Below are 19,646 nucleotides of genomic sequence, written 5' to 3'. Positions count from 1 at the left end.
AAAGGCGACTTAACTCTTTTTTTATTAAAAAAAATTTCTTCAAGAGCATATAACAATTTTAAGTTTTTCTGTAAGGTATCTTTTCTGAGAATATTTTGGTACGAAAAACATGCCCTATTTTTCCCCCCTTGTTCCTAATATTAGCAATCCTATTAAAAATTTTGATACAAATTTTAGTTTTAGAAACTCAATAAATATGTAATAAAATCTTAATTTATGAACAAAACTCAATGAAATTTTCAACGTTTTTTAAATTTGCTATTCTAAATAACAAAGTGTAAAAAAACTTGTCAAAAGGTCAAAGGAAATTCCGAAATTCCTAAAAATTTAAGCGAAAATCGCAAAAATGATATTTTATACAATTTTGCCCATAGGGTCCACACTTCCTTCGGGACTGGGAAAATACTTTGGGGATAAATAGGGAACTCATCAAGGTTTCCAATGCTGCTTTACGTTTTCGGATCCCAGGGATTTTAGAACATGTGACGCAAAGTTGAAATTTTGATAAAAAACTAGGTCAAATTCCGAAAGGCTTGGGGGTATATTATTCGAAAAATAATACATGTTTTTATACCCTTCACCTTCGTGAGAAGGGTATATATAAGTTTGTCATTCCGTTTGTAATTTCCACAATCTAATTTTCCGACCCTATAAAGTATATATATTCTGGATCCTTATAGATAGCGTAGTCGATTAAGACATGTCCGTCCGTCTGTCCATCTGTTGAAATCAATTTTCTGAAGACCCCAGATATCTTCGGGATCCAAATCTTCAATAATTCTGCCAGACATGCTTTTGAGAAGTTTCCTATTTAAAATCAGCAAAATCGGTGCACAAATGGCTGAGATATGGTTAAAAAACCAGGACAACCTCGATTTTTGACCTATATCTGGATTACTAAGACATTAATATAGACAAACCCCTTTGCAACGACGTATATAAGACCATAGTAAGTTGGACCTACAATGGGTCAAAATCGGGAAAAAAAATTTTAACCCGAATTTTTTTCTCAAAAAAAAAAAATTTCAAATTTAAAAAAATGAAAAAAACAACTTTGGAAAAAAAATTTAGTTTACCTAAAAATATTTGAAATTTTTATTTTGAAGTATAATTTGGTGAAGGGTATATTATATTCGGCAGCCGAATATAGCTCTCTTACTTGTTTATATTAAAATTTTTTCCGTAAATATACCTTACAGATAAACATAAAATTGTTATATGTTCTTAAAGAAAGTTTTTTTTTTAATAAAAAAGATATAAGTTAAAAGAGTCTACCTTTGGCCCAAAAAACAGCAAAAATCTAATATTTTTTTAATTTTTAAATTGAAAATCGTTTATTTTTGGATCCATAATTGATATTGCTCTGAAATCTCTTGAATATTATTGGTAATTTAGTTGTCTAACTAACAAAAAATCGTGTCCATTCGGTCCAAAGTACGACCTATACTTTAAAAAAGCTGACCAATGTATAACAAAATTTAAAAATTTCAATTTTGAAATACCTATAACTCGGAAAATATAAAATATAAATGGAAATCGCACGTGTTCTTTGAGACCCCATAGCGACACCTCTGAAGCATTTGTAGGGGCCATTTCAATATTTTAAACTCGAATACTCCTTGGCTACACCCAAATTTTATCCCGATCAGAACAGTCGTTTAGATATTCCAGATTTATTTCTAAAAAAATGTGATTCTGATAACTCCCGCATTCTTCCCCGGATCCTCAAAAATCTCAGGATCCCATTCCAGATTGGCATCCCTAATAGACATGCAGACAGACAATCATAAAATATTTGTAATCTTTTGATCACATTTTTTCTATTTGCTGGTATTTTGTTTCATATTCGTATATAAATGCTCTTCCAGCTTTCATATTTGTTAATTTATTATTATTATTCTTTTTTTTTGTTGAGATTTGTTTTTGTTTACATTTGTTTAGTATTAATACACTTGTTCTTGTTCTTGTCTTTGTTCAAATCGAAAGTCACTGTCATTGTCACATTCAGTGTCAATGCCACTGGCCGACCGAGTAAATCCATTGTAAATCTCTTAATTGTGACACACTTACTTCAGTTGGCAACAGCATCAAATCCTGAGCACAGCCAACAAAACGATTATACTGTTCCGTAGCCACAGCCAAACGACCCGTTTCATAACAGAACAGAGCAAAATTTAGATGTATCAAAGGATTGTAAGATGTACTACTGCTAGTCCTACTGATGGCACTTTGGTTGGTTGTGCCAGCATTAGAGGATGCTGCAGCAGCGCTAGCAGTTGAGGATGTTGTTGAAGAAGCAACTGCTGCGGCAGAGATTGCACTGGCACGTTCAAATGCGATGAAGGCATTATCGAAATCCTCAAGTTTGCGTAAACAAACTACAAGTGTGTGTAAAGTACGGCAGCAAACAAAAGAGAAAAGGAAAGAAATTATTTAAAAAAAAAATGGGATAATATTAATAAGTTTATTACACTATGCTACACTACAAAAAATAAGCAGGGTTTTAAATTTAGGAATTCTGTTTTATTGGACTCCATAGAGTTTGGATATAAAGGGTCTTATCAGATATAGTCAGGGGGTAAAGGAAAGTGTGTATGAGATATCATCGAAGTTTTTTATTTATTTGAAAGGTCTATCGTGCATCCGAAATGTCTAATTTTTCATGACTCTGGCGCATAAATCCGTCTGAATCTGACCAATGTTGGCTTTGAGGGCTGGTGTGGTTTGTGGCTTATTCGCATAGACCTGCGACTAAAGAAAACTACAAAAGTCTTACGGAGTCAAATCCCACAATCTCGTTGGTCAGTTCTCATCACTTCCACGTGAGATGTCCATGCCCTCAAATCACTCGTGCAGAATTTCCAATGTGGTATGAGCTGTGTGGCACGTAGTACCGAGCTGTTGCAACCACATGTCGTTGGTATCCAAAGAAGTTGTTAATCATAGTCGTATAGCGCTCGCCATTGACGGTGTTTGCCTATCCAATGTCGTTCTCAAAGAAATATGGACCGATGATGGCGCCATCCCCAATTCCACACCAAACAGTGACTTTTTCAGGATGCATTGGACGCCCTTGGATCTCATGTGGGTTGGTATCGTCTCAAATTCGATAATTCGGTATGTTGACGGAAAGTTTCCCGAACAAAACACACATTTTGATAAAACAATTTTATCATTTGCACTTGCTTTTGAATGCTATATTGGTCCATGGCTAAACAAACTGAATAAATGACAGCCAATTCGACAGATGCCTTGGGTGTACGACTTATATATACGAGCCAAAAGAACTGCTCATCTTTTGAGTACTAGAACGAATCATGGCAATATCGGATACTCTGTTCTAAGGTGAAGCGTATCCCAGAGAGAGCGATCTGCATCGATCAAAATAAATAGTATTCGGACGGTTCAAAGTCTGGTTTATAATGCGGGTGGGGGAAAATTTCCCAACCACTTTATTCTAAATACTTTTTAACAGGTATTACAACATGTAGCCGAGTGCTTCAAACGTATCAGTTGTGTTCGGTGAAGGTTCTCTGTCAGATTCCAGCAGCTCATAATAGAAAGTATATTTTTGGTACCAACAAATACTGAGCATTACCTTAACGCCATGGATATTTGGCTGCGATGTCGATTCCCTGGTTGGCCGGGCTTTACATACGATCTCTTATGCTTTGGGTTATTATAATGGATCCATTTTTCATCGCAATGATTCGGTGCAAAAATGATTTTCTTTCATATTTCGGCTTCAATTCCCAATTTCCCTGCTTTTGGATGAATCCTGCAGCTAGCAAACGTTTGGATATTGCTCCTTGGGTAGCTCCCAATGATTTTGTAAGCTCTTGTTGAGTTTGACAACAAACTACATGGAGTATTGCCTGAGCGATCTTTTTTATTATTCCTTGTCAAAATCTCTCGCACTGATGGAAAACATTCACCATAAGGTTTGGCGAGCAATCGGTGTGCTTCAGCGACACTTTTTTCAAATTAAAGAAGTAAAGCAAAACTTCCCGCATATGATGCTTTGTTGGTACATAAATCGACATTTTCGAAGCAAAAAAAAAAAAATGTTCTTGTTCAATAACTAAGTTAGAATAAATTACTGATATGTGCCCTTCAAAATGACATATTAATTATTAAAAACAAAAACCGCGTTCAAAAGATACGCCATATATTGTAAATCCCTAATTTATAAGTCATACTCACAATAACTTCAATAATATGGCCGCTATCAACATTCAAAGTTCGGAAGTCTCTATTGAAAGATCATTTTCTTACAATTTTTCTTGACCACTTTGTATAGTACGTTTCTTTATTAGCAAATAAAGTGAAATAACGATATTCTCAAAGTTACAACTTCAAAAAATCATAAGTTAATTTGAAATTGATTTTAAAATTGTTTGTTTTATTTAAAAGGTATATGTTTTCAAACAGAAGATAATTGTTTAAAATCTGTTGGAAAATGGCTGTGGTACAGTAATTTCAGTTTAAAAAAAAATTACATTTTTTAACAAATTTAAATTTTTTTCACGATCTAATTTGATCGTGAGTGGGTGAGTCTTTTTCTGTATAAAAGGTAAAACTCATATCTTTCAAACAAAATAAATAGATTTTAAATTAGTTTCGAAATCATTTATTTCTGATGTTTGGAAATTGTAACTTTAAAAATATCATTATTTCACTGAAACGAAGTGATCAAGAAAAACTATGAGTATTTTTGTACTCTATGGACTCCAGAAAAACAGAATTACTGCATGAGAACCCCTATATATTTTTTCCTTGACTTTTGTATCACTGTGTTATTTTTATACAATGATATGTGTAGGGATGTAGTGGTACTTAAACATATGCATTTATATGTTCAAGGATACTATGTTTTAAGGTTAAAAGGTTATAAACCAATATTATATAGTGATATATACAATATATAATATGTATTTTGTTGGTATATTAGGTTGGCCCAACTACAAATAAAAGTTTATATCATTTTAAATAACCATTTCTCATTTGTGTGCACGATCTAGTCCTTAGTGAGCTGGATCAAAAGATAAAATGGTCCTCAATTTAATTTCAAAAGATGATGAATTTTAAACAAAAATCCTTTTCATACAGTCATAAGTAAAATGTTCAAAAATAGAAATACTTATTTGGTCAAAATTTAGAAAAACTCGGCTATAACTGTATTTAAACGGAAATTGCTTTCAAATCATGCAATACGGATCCATTCCACCCTAATGTATGGGCAATAATGTGCTAAGTATGACTGGCAAAAGTAGGAGCGTTATTTTTAAATCAATATTTTTCATTTTAATGTTTCAACGAGAATTTAAAGTATAATTTAAAGTATTACACTATAATCATGGGAATATAACCATATACGGACACCAGTATTTTTTTTATGGGCCCCCAAAGATCGGTGTCATTTTTGCAAAAAAGTGATAATTTCCTCTGGTTCATATCTTGCAAACAGTTCGGAATTTAGATTTATTCTCTGAAGCAAAGTTGTAGCCCTTGTCATAAGGAACAAAAATTGTGAACATATAAATTCAAAACAACTTCACCTTCAAGATCAAAATCGCAAAAAACTATAAAAAATTCGAAATAACTTTGGAAATACATTTTTGTAAGCTGCCTAAAAGTATGCTTTAGTTTATAATAACTTAATAGTTTATGGCCCAAAATACTTAATTCCTTTAGTTGTTTCTTACTAACTTATATTGACCTACCTAAACGGTGTTAAGAATCATTCCTAGAAAGTTCATATGTTCTAGAAAGGTGTTTATTGAGATCTTAGGTACATTTTTGTATTTAAGTGTTTCCTTGAATTTTGAACGCTTTGCTACCTATGGACCTGGACAAGGGAAAAAAGGTAAAAAATCAATTTTTTTTAAGTTTTTTTTTGCGTTTTTGATCTTGAAGTTGAAGTTTTTTTGATTTTATATGTTCACAATTTTTGTTCTTTATGACAAGGGCTACAACTTTGCCTCAGAGAACTGTTTGCAAGATATGAGCCTGAGAAAATTATCACTTTTTTGCAAAAATGACACCGAGCCCCAAATCTTTGGGGGCCCATAAAAAAAAGTTGGTGTCCGTACATGGTTATATTTCCATGACTTAAAAAATTAAACACAATGTAAAATGAGAAAATGATAATTTTTTGCAAAAATTACACCGAGGGCCCAAATCTTTGGGTGCCCATTAAAAAAGTGCTTGACCTTGGGCAAAACTGGTATTTTTTTGGTCTTTTATCACGTAGTGGAGTCCGTATATGGTTATTTTTTTTGTGGTGTACTGTATTATTAAACGATTGTATACGTAGATTGAGGTGACAATCTCATCTATATTTGTACAATATTTTGAGTGAACATTTTTTTTTTAAATTTATTAGTGAAACAAATTTTATGACCAAAATTTTTTTTTGTGAAAAAAAATTCTGGTTAAAAAAATATTTTTCCCAAATTTGACCCATTATAGGTCCGAATTAATATTGCATTATACACGCCGTTTCAAAGATTTTTGAAATATCTATCATTAGATATCCATATTGTCTATATTAATGACTTAGTAATCCAGATATACTACATAGATCAAAAATAGGTTAAACATTTAGTTTGTCGCGTTTTTTTGCTTATATCTCAATTTAAAATAGCAACCGAACTGGGACTATAGCGGATATATTGATGTACTAGCTGACCCGGTGTCCTTCGGCACCCCAGTTAGAAGGAAGAAATAGTACTATTAAGTCTCCCGCTCACTTGGGTCCATATAATCTTTATTTCATGTTTCTAAATTCATTGGTGAAGAAATTACTAAAAGTACCATTAGAATAAAGAAAAAATACCAAAAAGTCTCCCCCTAGAATTCTCACTCACTTAGGACCATGTATGCTTAATTTCATGTTTATAAGTCCATTATTATAGAAAATTAAAAAAGTACCGTTATAATAAAAAAAAGTACCATGAAGTAACCGCTTGAATTTTCACTCAATTAGGACCATATACGCTTAATTTCATATCCATTATTATAGAAAATTCAAAAAGTACCATTAGAATATTGAAAAGGTACCAAAAAGCAGCCACTTGTGGATTCCCACCCACTCGGACCCATGTAAGCTTTATTTCATGTTTCTAAGTTCATTGGTGAAGAAATTACAAAAAGTACCATTAGAATAAAGAAAAAGTACAAAAAAGTCTCCCCCTAGAATTCTCACTCACTTAGGACCATATATGCTTAATTTCATGTTTCTAAGTCCATTGTAATATAAAATTCAAAAAGTACCATTAGAAGAATGAAAAAGTACCTATAGTTCAGTTCTCACATTTTGGTACCTAAATATAATCCCTTATTTCTAACACTAACTTCACTCAGATACATATCATCTAACTTTAATGTCGATAAGTGAAATAATTTAAAATATTAAATAGGTAACATGTCTCAATCGATTAAAATCTGTGTTAATGTGCCCAATAATAAATATGTTTTAAAAAAAGTACCAAACTGTTTACCCGGATTTGGCCTAAAATACACCATGGCACTCAAGTTCCAAATAACAAACTGTTAGTTAATTTTTGGATGAATCCAGGAACCAATGTTAAAAAAATTATCAAAATCGGCTTAATAATTTGCAATAAAATGTATTTTCCCGATTTTATCCCCTTTTTGGTACCTTTTTTATCCCCATTGCGGTGGTAAAATATTATTAAAATAATTTTCTGTATCGTGGTGGAAGCTCATAGTAAAATTATAGAAAAACATATTTTATGAAAAAGTACCAAAAATAAACACAATTTTTATCCCTTAAGGTTTCGAATTTCCAAAAAGTACCAAACTTATATTTTTTTTATTTTTTGATAAGTAAAGAATACGATTTAAATTTTGTTTCTATGTTTATTGGTTTAAAAGATACATAGGTTGCCAAAAAAGTACCAAAATACAGTTTTTACCCGTTTTCTCCCCTAAAAGGTTCGAATTTCGAAAAAGTACGAAACACCTGTCAGCTTATTTTTTAAATGGAGTAACATGCAATTTCAATGTTTTTTGTATCTTTATTAGTTTTGAAGATATAAGATTACCGGATTTACCCGTTTTTACCCTTTTTTACCCCCTAAACGTTCGAATTTCCAAAAATCCCTTCTTAGTGGATCGTTTTTGGGAGGGAGGAACCCACAGTTAAAATTTCAGGATTCTAGCTTCAGTCGTTTGGGCTGTGGGATGATGAATCAGTCAGTCAGTAACGTTACTCTTTTATATATATAGATGAATCATGAATATCAGTTACTTAAGGGCTATAGAAAGTTGATTTCAACATAGAGAGGTCAGACGGTCATGGCTATATCGATTCCGCTATCTATAACGATCCAGAATATATATACTTTGTGGGGTCGCAAATGAAAAATGTAGAAATTACAAAAGGATGACAAACTTATATATGCCTTTGCCAATCATGGTCAAGGGTATTAAAATCGTAAAACTCCACTATACGGGCCATCCTAATATACGTATATATAATATATAAATATAGAGATAACAGTACTTACTACCCAGTAGCATATAGCATTCAGCATTATCCTTGCGTAAATTTATGGCTGCTGCTAAAGTATGAAAAGCACTGGCATATTGCTGGGCTATAAAAGATAAGAGAAAGTTTAAAACCATAATATTTAGCCTTTTGTTTTAAATTATTTACAAAAATCATTAAATATAAGAACAAATATATAGTGGCACAGTAAGAACTAATAAACATTTACTGTTAATCACTACTTTGGTATATAAGGAGTGAGATCGAAAAATTCTTAACACACGTTTTTCATTACATTTTTTAACCCAAGTATTATTTGAATTTTTTTTTGATCAAGTTACCTTTGAAAAACATGTCAGTTATTATGTGTAATGTCAATTATATTAATTTTTTTGTTAATCTGATTAAAATGAGTGACCAGAAAAAAGTGCGTACTGAAATTATTAAATATTTTCAACAAAACCCAACTTGGTCTTACAAAAAGTTGGCCAAGCATACAAAGGTCTGCCGTCAAACTGTTTCCAATGTTATTAAACAGTACCGGGAGAACTTGTCAGTTGATAGAAAACCTGGTTCAGGTAGAAGGAATGGTCCACATGATGTTTCTAAAGCCAAAAAAATAGAACGCATTTTCAAAAGAGCTCCCAACACATCCGGTAGGAAAGCAGCCCGGTTAGCTCAGTGCTCGGACTATTTGGTACGAAAAGTTAAAGCTAATGCAGGTTTAAAAACATACAAGGCTCAAAAAGTTCCTGACAGGAACGCTACTAAAAATTTAGAGGCCAAAAACAGAGCACGGAAATTGAAGTCAAGTTTTATAAAAAAATATTCTTGCTGCATAATGGATGACGAAACGTATGTTCTGGCAGATTTTTCGCAACTTCCAGGTCAAAAATTTTATGTTGCTGATGCTCGAGGGAATGTTGAAGAAAAGTTTAGGACCCAAAAGCAGACAAAATTTCCCAGAAAGTTCTTGGTATGGCAAGCAATATGCAGTTGCGGCAAAAGAAGCCACTCATTTGTTACAACGGGCTCTATAAATACCGAAATTTACATCAAGGAATGTTTACAAAAAAGGCTGCTTCCATTCATAAGACTTCATAATGTGTCCACTTATTTTTGGCCTGACTTGGCATCCTGTCACTATGGCAAACAAGCCCTTGAGTGGTACAAGAACAATAATGTGGTATTTGTACCAAGAGAGGCAAATCCTCCAAACTGCCCGGAGCTAAGGCCAGTGGAGAGATATTGGGCTCTTGTTAAAAGAGAATTGAAGAGTACAAAAAAGGTGTCCAAAAGTGTGGTAGATTTTAAACGGAGATGGACTACATGTTCGAGCAAAGTGACAGAAAGCACTATAAAAACGTTAATGGAAGGGTTTCCGAAAAAGGTTCAAAATTTCATCACTAGTGATTAAAACTATAAAAATAATTTTTTTTGTAAATTGTAATAATAATTTCAATCAAATAAAAAAAAAATTAAAGCTGTAAGTTTAGTGGTTTCTTTTTTATAAACATATATGTATGTTAAGAATTTTTCGATCTCACTCCTTAATTGAGATAATGCAATTGTACGTTTTTGCTCTCCGGAAAAGCAAAAACTTGCTAATAATATGCAATTACTCAATAACTTACTTTTCAATGACTACTACATACCTTCTGCATTACCTAGAGGTAGTGGTGTAATGACATATTTATTATGTAACATTTGCATAAGCATATTCTGTTTTTACTGATAACGGTTTTTGTAAGACCTAACTACGAGTACCAATGAGTTATTTAAGTCATTACTAGTAACTGGTTAAGTAATGATATATTTATAAGCGGCTGTCTTGCTTCTAGTGTTAAATAATGAGTTAAAATGCTATTGTATAAGTAGTGAAGTGTCAGAATTTAGCATTTTAACTCATTTCAGGGTAATGAAAGTTTTTGCTAGGAAGTTTCGAAAACAAAAATCTAAAGTTTTGTATGACAGATTACTAGTCCCTCTGTATTTTTTATTAAAATACAGTTTTTAATTTTACCGCCAACATTTTATAGTGGTTATAATTTTTATCATTGCAGATTTATTCGTGTGTACATATAGACACACGAATAAAGGAGATTCTTGGTCCAAGAAGCATTTAATTAAGTTATTAATTCTCTTTTGTTCACATTATTATCTTTTTTTTTAAGGTTAAAATTTTAATAATAATGTTTTGTTGTATTTAATGTATTTAATTTACTTTTTGCTTCATGCTTGTCCAAATAAATAATTAACGATTCATGGTTGCTTGCATGAGTTGATTTAATTTTGCCATGCTATTAGAATAATTAAGGGTTAACTTAAAGTGAAAATAAAAATCGATATTTAAGTATATTGCAAAACAAAAATAAAAAAAGATGGATGAAAGAAAAGTTATTTTAGCAATCTGAATATATTCGAGTGGCATTTATATTGGACTTTTGACGATTGCTACCAAATTTGTTTTCTTTCTTTATTTCGGAAATAATTCGGCAGCTCGTGAACGATTGGAGATATCTTAATGAAATTTAAAACATTCGGATTTGAGGTATTTTTGAGTTGATTTGTATTTAAGAGGGTGGGTTAATAACTCCACAACTTTTAGAACTTTTCAACTCTTAACTGAAAAGGCAATACTGCTCTTTTCAATAGGCATCTGTCAGTTGACTCCTGTCAAAATTTGAACAATTTGCGTCATTTAGTTTGTGTTTGACAGCCAATGATGGTAGACTACGTCGTGACTTGAGGATAAATTGGAAAAGAGGGAATTTCGTCTGCTCATTAAGCATTATATTTTGCGGAAAAAACCATCACTCAAATAAAGGCTAAGTTTATAAATACTATGGGAACTTTGCACCATCAATTTCAATGGTAAAAAAGTGGTTTACTGAATTTCGTTGTGTACGCACAAGAATGGAGGATGCCGAACTTTCTGGATGCTCAGTTGAGGTCTCTACATCCGAAACAATTGAAACAAATCACGATATGGTGGTGTTGCGAGAGATTGTGGTTACCATAGGCATCTCACATGGCTCAGTGGTTTCAATTTTGAATGATCACTAACGATTAAAAATATACGCACACCACTACGTGATAAAAGACAAAAAAAGGCTCATATCTTGCAAACCGTTCGGAATTTTGATTTAATCTCTGAGGCAAAGTTGAAGCCCTTGTCATAAAGAACAAAAATTGTGAACTCAATTGTGAAATCAAAAAACTTCCAAGATCAAAATCGCAAAAAACTTTAAAAAATTCGAAATACAATTTTTTAAAGCTGCCTTAAAGTATGCTTTAGTTTATAATAATTTAATAGTTTATGGTCCAAAACACTTAATTCCTTTAGTTTTTATACCCTTCACCATCGTGAGAAGGGTGTATATAAGTTTGTCATTCTGTTTGTAATTTCCACAATATAATTTTCCGATCCTATAAAGTATATATATTCTGGATCCTTATAGATAGCGGAGTCGATTAAGCCATTTCTGTCTGTTGAAATCAATTTTCTGAAGACCCCAGATATATTCGGGATCCTAATCTTTAATAATTCTGTCAGACATGCTTTCGAGAAGTTTCCTATTTAAAATCAGCAAAATCGGTCCACAAATGGCTGAGATATGAGGAAAAAACCAGGACAACCTCGATTTTTGACCTATATCTGGATTACTAAGTCATTAATATAGACTAATGATATCTAATGATAGATATTTCAAAGACCTTTGCAATGGCGTATATAAGACCATAGTAAATTGGACCTCTAATGGGTCAAAATCAGAAAAAAAAATTTAAGCCGAATTTTTTTTCACCAAAAAAAAAAATTTTAAAATTTAAAATTCGAAAAAAAAAATTTTACAAAAAATTAAAAAAAACTACTTTGGAAAAATAAAATTTGTTTACCTAAAAATATTTAAAATTTGTATTTTGAAGTATAATTTGGTGAAGGGTAGATAAGATTTAATTGTTTCTTACTAACTTATATTGACCTACCTAAACGGTGTTAAGAATCATTCCTAGGAAGTTCATATGTCTTAGAAAGTTTTTTATTGAGATCTTAGGTACATTTTAGTAGTTGTTTGTTTCCTTGAATTTTGAACGGTTTGAGAGCTACAGCTTTGCCTCAGAGAGTAAAGAGACACCGAAGGCCCAAATCTTTGGGGGCCCATAAAAAAAGTGTATGGCTTTGAGCAAATCTTTTTTTTTTTGGTTTTTTATCACGTGGTGGTGTTCGTATATGGTTATATTACTATGATTCAAAAAATTACAAACAGTGTATGAGAAAGCTCTCCGCCAGATGACTGCCGCGTTTGTTCACAATCGGGTGCACAAAATGTTACACATTTGTGCAGTTTCCATGGCAAAAATCCATGAACTAGGCTACGAAGTGCTCCCTCTTCCGTCCTATTCACCGGATTTAGCCCCGAGTGACTATTTCTTGTTTCCAAGCCTAAAGTTAAGTATCGGCGGAAAGAGATTTGAATCCAACGATGAAATAATCTCACAAAAAATATATATTTTGATGACCACGACAAATGTTAAATTTTGGAAGGGATACAAAAATTGGAGAAACGTTTGAGAAAGTGCATACAGCTCAAAGGAGAAAAATAAAAATAAAATAATTTTTTATACAAAAATCTGTGTTTCATTCAAAATCCACCCTGGTGTATGTGGAGTATTTTAAAAACATTATTTTTTTTTTATATAATTAGATAAATCTAAAATTTTTCTTCAAATTTGGCCATGTTTGGAGAGCGCTGAGAGAGATACTTTAGATACCTTAAATCAGCCAAATTTTACTTTAGACGGAATTGCGTTAAGTATTCTTTCTGAAACATATACGAGAAATAATATTAACTCTTTCCGCTTTAGTGGTCACTTTTCTAACCAGCTTTTCTAGAGTCTTTAAACTATTTTTTAAGACATCTATTGGCATTTTGCTAAACAATTAAATTTTTTTAAGTCATCGTTTAAGTTTTTTGGCACAGCTTTGCCGTCAGTTTGCTTTGGTTAGATTAATATATTAATTTGAAAATATTGTAAACCACAGTTTTTCTAAAGGGTTTTCTGCATTCAATAAAAAAGGTCAGAGTGTTTATTGTTCATCAAATTCAATGTCATCTGATTATTTAGTGTTTGTTTCGTTGGCTTGTGCTAACAAAGTAATATTTTATACACTACTTTTTGATAAATAACTTAATTAATAGGGTGGTTAGATTAGTAACCACTGTGACTGAAATAGGTTTTATATAATGTGTTTCTCTACATAATATTATGTTATTTTGTAAGTATGCCGCGTATACTCTATGAACATTAAATTGAAGATATTTTGTTTGAAGTTATACCTTCGGATGGGAATGATGGAGATATACCTATATAAAATTTGGCTAATACTTCTGTTGGTGACTTAACTACCCAAACAGCTATGGTGGAAACAATATGGTGAAAAAATTGTCGATTGGAAGAGCCGGTTGGTTAAACAGAAAGTGGGGGTATACCAAATGATATAAGAGAATTGAAGAATGTCTCTTATACACAGCTATTTCGTTTGTTTTGTTCAGAATATTTAGTCAAACTTATAAGTTTTCCAACAAATTTATATGCTACGAAAGTTTTTATCATAATCATGGTGGTTAATAAACTAACCACCTTATTCCATAAAAACCTTTAAACTTATTTTCTTTACATTATTCGCCTCAGCCAATTAAGGCAAATGTGAAAAATCTGAAATTATTTTTGGCATTCCACTTAATCATTAATAAATATGGATTTAAAATGAAATAACTAGATGTATTGGCATAATTTACCTGTTATATAAATCAAACTCAAATTGTATAGAGCATTGTAGTTCAGAGGAGAAAGCCAAATTGCTTTTCTAAGCGATGAAATAGCCTGAAATAATACGTTAGTTGTTTATTAAAATGATGAAGTTAGGTTTGTAATTCAGCTTAAATTGAAATAAATGCCTTTATACCTCATCTGATTATAACTAGACATAAGGGTGACCACGTTTTTATGGGGAAAAATTTAGTGTTGATGTTCCCAACTAAAAAGAAAGCTTAGATTGTTTGAAAAAATGTTTTCCAAAGACTTTTCACATAATACCAATATTTCGAGAAATATGAACAAAATTATAAAATCCTTTTTATCCTTTGATCCAGCTCACCAAATACTGAAACCAGAACAAAAGTTTTCAGAAATGGTATCTTACACTGAATTAAACTTTTGTTTTAGTTGGGAACATCCACAATTTTTCTCTCAATTCAAACAAATTATATCTAGCTATTATCATTGAATTACACAGTGCAACACGAACAAAAATAACCATATATGGACACCACTACGTGATAAAAGACCAACAAAAAAGACCTGGGCCCCCAAAGATTTGGGCCCTCGGTGTAATTTTTGCAAAAAAGTGATAATTTTCTCAGGCTTATATCTTGCAAACCGTTCGGAATTTTGATTTACTCTCTGAGGCAAAGTTGTAGCTCTTGGCATAAAGAACAAAAATTTGTCAACATATAAAATCAAAAAACTTCATCTTCAAGATCAAAATCGCAAAAAACTTTAGAAAATTTTTTTTTTTTTTACCATTTTTACCTCTGTTTAGGTCCATAGGTAGCAAACCGTTCAAAATTCAAGGAATCAATCATCTACAAAAATTTACCTAAGATATGAATAAACAAGTTTCTAGAACATATGAACTTTCTGGGAATGATTCTTAACAACGTTTAGGTAGGTCAATATAAGTTAGTAAGAAAACACGTGAGAGAGCTATATTTGGCTGTGCCGAATCTTATATACCCCTCACCAAATTGTACTTCAAAATAAAAATTTTAAATATTTTTAGGTACACAAAATTTATTTTTTTTTTGCAGTTTTTTTATTTTTTGGAAAAAAACATTTTTCGAATTGTTTTTTTAAATTTAAAATGTTTTATTTTTGAATTTAAAATTTTTTTTTTGTTTTTTTATATTTTTGTTTTAATATTTAGCAAAAAAAAAAATTTTTGGTGAAAAAAAAAAATTCGGGTTAAAAAATTGTTTTTCCGATTTTGGCCCATTGTAGGTCCAATTTACTATATACGTAAATTGTTGCAATGGTCTTTGATCTCCGGTCTTCGTTGCAATGGTCTTTGAAATATCTATCATTAGATATCCATATTGTCTATATTAATGACTTAGTAATCCAGATATAGGTAAAAAATCGAGGTTGTCCTGGTTTTTTCCCCATATCTCAGCCATTTGTGGACCGATTTTGCTGACTTTAAATAGCAAATTTCATGAAAGCATGTCTGACAGAATTATTGAAGATTTGGATCCCCAAGATATCTGGGGTCTTCAGAAAATTGATTTCAACAGACAGACAGACGGACATGGCTTCATGGACTTCGCTATCTATAAGGATCCAGAATATATATACTTTATAGGGTCGGAAATGAAAAATGTAGAAATTACAAACGGAATGGCAAACCCTTCTCACGATGGTGAAGGATATAAAAACAAAAGGAATTCAGTGTTTTGTTCCATAAACTATTAAATTATTATAAACAAAAGCATACTTTTAGGCAGCTTTAAAAAAATGTATTTCTAAATTTATTTCGAATTTCTTAAAGTTTTTTGCGATTTTGATCTTGAAAATGAAGTTGTTTTGATTTTATATGTTCACAATTTTTGTTTTTTATGACAAAGGCTACAACTTTGCCTCAGAGAGTAAATCAAAATTCAGAACTGTTTGAAAGATATGATCACTTTTATGCAAAAATGACACCGAGGCCCTAAATCTTTGGGGGCCCATAAAAAAGTGCATGACTTTGGGCTAAATTGGGAGACACGGGTCTTTTCTTTTTTGGTCTTTTATCACGTGGTGGTGTCCGTATATGGTTATATATATTTCCATGACTCAAAAAATTAGCCTAAATGACATTTTATAAAAATTTTCTTTTAATATGTTGCTGAAATTATAATTCAACAAAATTATTGTGGCAAAATATTATTATAAATAAAGAGCAAGCTGCAAATGTCTATGAAATGTACTCGTATGTTTTGTCACTTAGTCTAATTAGCCAGTAAAGGCTCGTTTACTAAATAATGAATGCTCCTACCACTTACCACAATTAATTTTTGCTTCTTGAAAAAACACAAACCAATATTATTCCATAGCTCAGCAATGTCCGGCTGTAAGGCAGCAATTTCTTTGTATTTTCCCAAGGCACCGTCAACATCATTGCGAGACTTAACATGCAAGAGATATACAGACAGTTATTCGAGGAAATTTACAAATGCAACGAACAATGAATGATTAGAAAATGTTGAACAATGCCATACAATTGATTTCCAATGAATTTGCATACAGAAAACATTTTGTACATAGATTGAATGAACTGCCATTCATAATAAGTATAAAAATACATTGCATGCATAAATTTCATTTCTTCATAATTTTTTTTTTATTTGAAACAAATCTAGATCATGGCTTGAAGTAAATTATTTAAATTTATATTTCTTCTGTATGATCACAGAATAACAAGAAGTGAAATGCTATCAAAAAAGCCTAAGACGGTTATCATAAAAAACCTAACTCTAAGAATGTATTGGTCATAGAGAACATAGAGCGGAAACTCGAAAAAAACTCAAACAAAAAAATTACTCAAAAAAGTTACACATACGAGTGTTGTTTTTGTTTTCATATAGTTTTTTTTACTAATACATTCTCACCACTTGGGTTTTTGACAACTGAGTTAGGTCTTTGATAGAAGAGTTTCCGCTCTATGTGTTTTCTCTATGGTATTGGTAACATTTTGATTATATCTATTGATATTCAAATCACTTTCACCACACTTCTTAAACACTCACATAAATAGTAAATAAAAACAACTCTCATATGTGTGATTATTTTGAGTAATATTTTTGTTTGAGTTTTTTCTAGTTTCCGCTCTATGTTTCTCTATGTTTTGACACCAGACTTCTTGACATTTAAGTCTTATCTCTATGTTACCCATTGTATAATTTCGCTGAAAATTTCAGCCTTGAATAGTTATAGTTTTTTTTGTCAGTTTAATAAATACAGCTTAACTGATAAGGAAATAAAAAATTCAATTTTTCATACCTGTAATATTGCAGCAAATGCCATTAAACCGCGCAAGCAATTCTTATCGAATTGTATGACTTCCAATAAGCGATCAAAAGCCTTTTGTGTTTCATTAAGCTTTAAATATAAAACACCAATTTCCGTCAAAACATCTGTATTTTCAGGCGACAGTCTACAAACAACATAAATAGAAATTGCAAATGAACAAAAAAAAAAATGCCATACATTTTCCTCCACATCCTTCCACACATTCAGTTTTCATCAATATACATAAGCATGTAAGTACATACTTACAGCAAACAGTTCTCCAACACCTCAATGGCTTTATTGTATTCCTTTTCCTTGCGATGTATTTCAGCCAAACGTTGAAAACTTTCTAGTTTCTTGCCGGTTTGTACGGCTTTTTGAAAATATGCCTTCGCTTCCAATTCCTCCTGGTGTGCCATTTCCAATTGATTGCGCGATGCTGCTGAGCGTAACAGTAATTCACCAATGAAATGGAAAATTTCATGATCCAAACGTGTCGACAGCTCTTCAGCTTCACGGAATATACTGAGAGATTGATTGTAACGACCCATCATGAATCTGAATGGAAATTAATTACAATAAATGAAGAGAAAAACAAGCGGGAATTTTATATTTGGCGGAGACGAATCTTAAATACACTTCATCTGAAATTATATTGGGTGTATGAAATAAATATGCGGGATTTATAATAGATGGGATTTTGTTTTTAATAACTTATATTTCATTTTGAAGGGTACATATCTGTCATTTATTCACACTTAATTACACTGTGGGTAATTTTTTGAGAAAGACCAACAAAAAAAGACATATGTCTTCCAGTTTTGCCCAAAGTCATGCACTTTTTTTATGGGCCCCCAAAGATTTGGGGCCTCGGTGTCATTTTTGCAAAAAAATTATCATTTTCTAAGGCTCATATCTTGCAAACAGTTCGGAATTTTGATTTACTCTCTGAAGCAAAGTTGTAGCCCTTGTCATAAAGAACAAAAATTGTAAACATATAAGATCAAAAATAATACATATTCAAGATCAAAATCGCAAAAACTGCAAATTCGAAATAAATTTAGAAATAATTTTTTGAAAGCTGCCTAAAAATAGGCTTTAGTTTATAATAATTTACTAGTCTATGGCCCAAAACACTTTTTTCTTACTGACTTATATTGACCTACCTAAACTGTGTTAAGAATCATTCCTAGCAAGTTCATATATATTAGAAAGTTGTATATTAAGATCTTAGGTACATTTTTGTAGTTGATTGTTTCCTTGAATTTTGAACGGTTTGTTACCTATGGACTTGAACAGGGGAAAAAAGTTATTTAAAGTTTTTTGCGATTTTGATCTTGAAGATGAAGTTTTTTTGATTTTATATATTGTACTGTGTTATTGAACATTGTAAACAACAATGTTTTTTTTGCTTCGAAAATGTTGAATTTTGTGCCCACAAAGCGTCATATGCGGGAAGTTTTGCATTACTTCTTTAATTTGGATAAAAAGTGCCGCTGAAGCACTCCTATTGCTTACTAAAGCTTATGGTGAATGTGTTTCATCATGCGATTCAGAAGTAGTGATTTTGACACGAAACACAAAGATCGCCCAGGCCAGCTAAAAAAGTTTAAAGACCAAAAATTGGAGGCATTACTCCATGAAGATTGTTGTAAAACTCATCAAGAGCTTGCAAAATCATTGGAAGCTACACAGCAATTTCAAAAGGTTGGCAAGCAGCAGGATTCATCCAAAAGCAGGGAATTACGAATACGAATTGAAGCTGAGAGACCTTGAAATACGATTTTGCATGTGTGAAATGCTTAAGGGATCATATAGAGAGCGTAAGAGATCGCATGTGAAGAACAGCCGAATCGACACCAAAGCCTAATATCCATGGCGCTAAGGTAATTCTCTGTATTTGGTGGGAGCAAAAGGGTCGTATCTATTATGAGCTTCTGAAATCTGACCAGACCATCACATGGAACCTGTACGGAATGCAACTGATTCATTTGAAGCGAGCATTGGCCGAAAAACGCCT

At 31.9% G+C, this 19,646-nt stretch overlaps 1 protein-coding gene across 1 annotated transcript in view; it reads right to left on the bottom strand.

Moving 5' to 3' along the window:
* The window catches only part of BBS4 (Bardet-Biedl syndrome 4), a 35,727-nt gene that overhangs the window by 7,601 nt on the left and 8,480 nt on the right, over window positions 1-19,646 (bottom strand). The window contains exons 3-8 of the mRNA XM_065513005.1: window positions 17,894-18,184; window positions 17,618-17,771; window positions 16,621-16,743; window positions 14,317-14,401; window positions 8,535-8,621; window positions 2,071-2,378 (exon numbers count right to left, since the gene is read on the bottom strand). Of these exons, the coding sequence (XP_065369077.1) occupies window positions 2,071-2,378; window positions 8,535-8,621; window positions 14,317-14,401; window positions 16,621-16,743; window positions 17,618-17,771; window positions 17,894-18,184 (1,048 nt within the window). The remainder of the gene's footprint in view (window positions 1-2,070; window positions 2,379-8,534; window positions 8,622-14,316; window positions 14,402-16,620; window positions 16,744-17,617; window positions 17,772-17,893; window positions 18,185-19,646) is intronic.

This window comes from Calliphora vicina, chromosome 5, assembly GCF_958450345.1.
Source record: "Calliphora vicina chromosome 5, idCalVici1.1, whole genome shotgun sequence".
In the NCBI taxonomy this organism is placed as follows: Eukaryota; Metazoa; Arthropoda; class Insecta; order Diptera; family Calliphoridae; genus Calliphora; species Calliphora vicina.
This window is presented reverse-complemented; position numbering and strand designations above follow the sequence as displayed.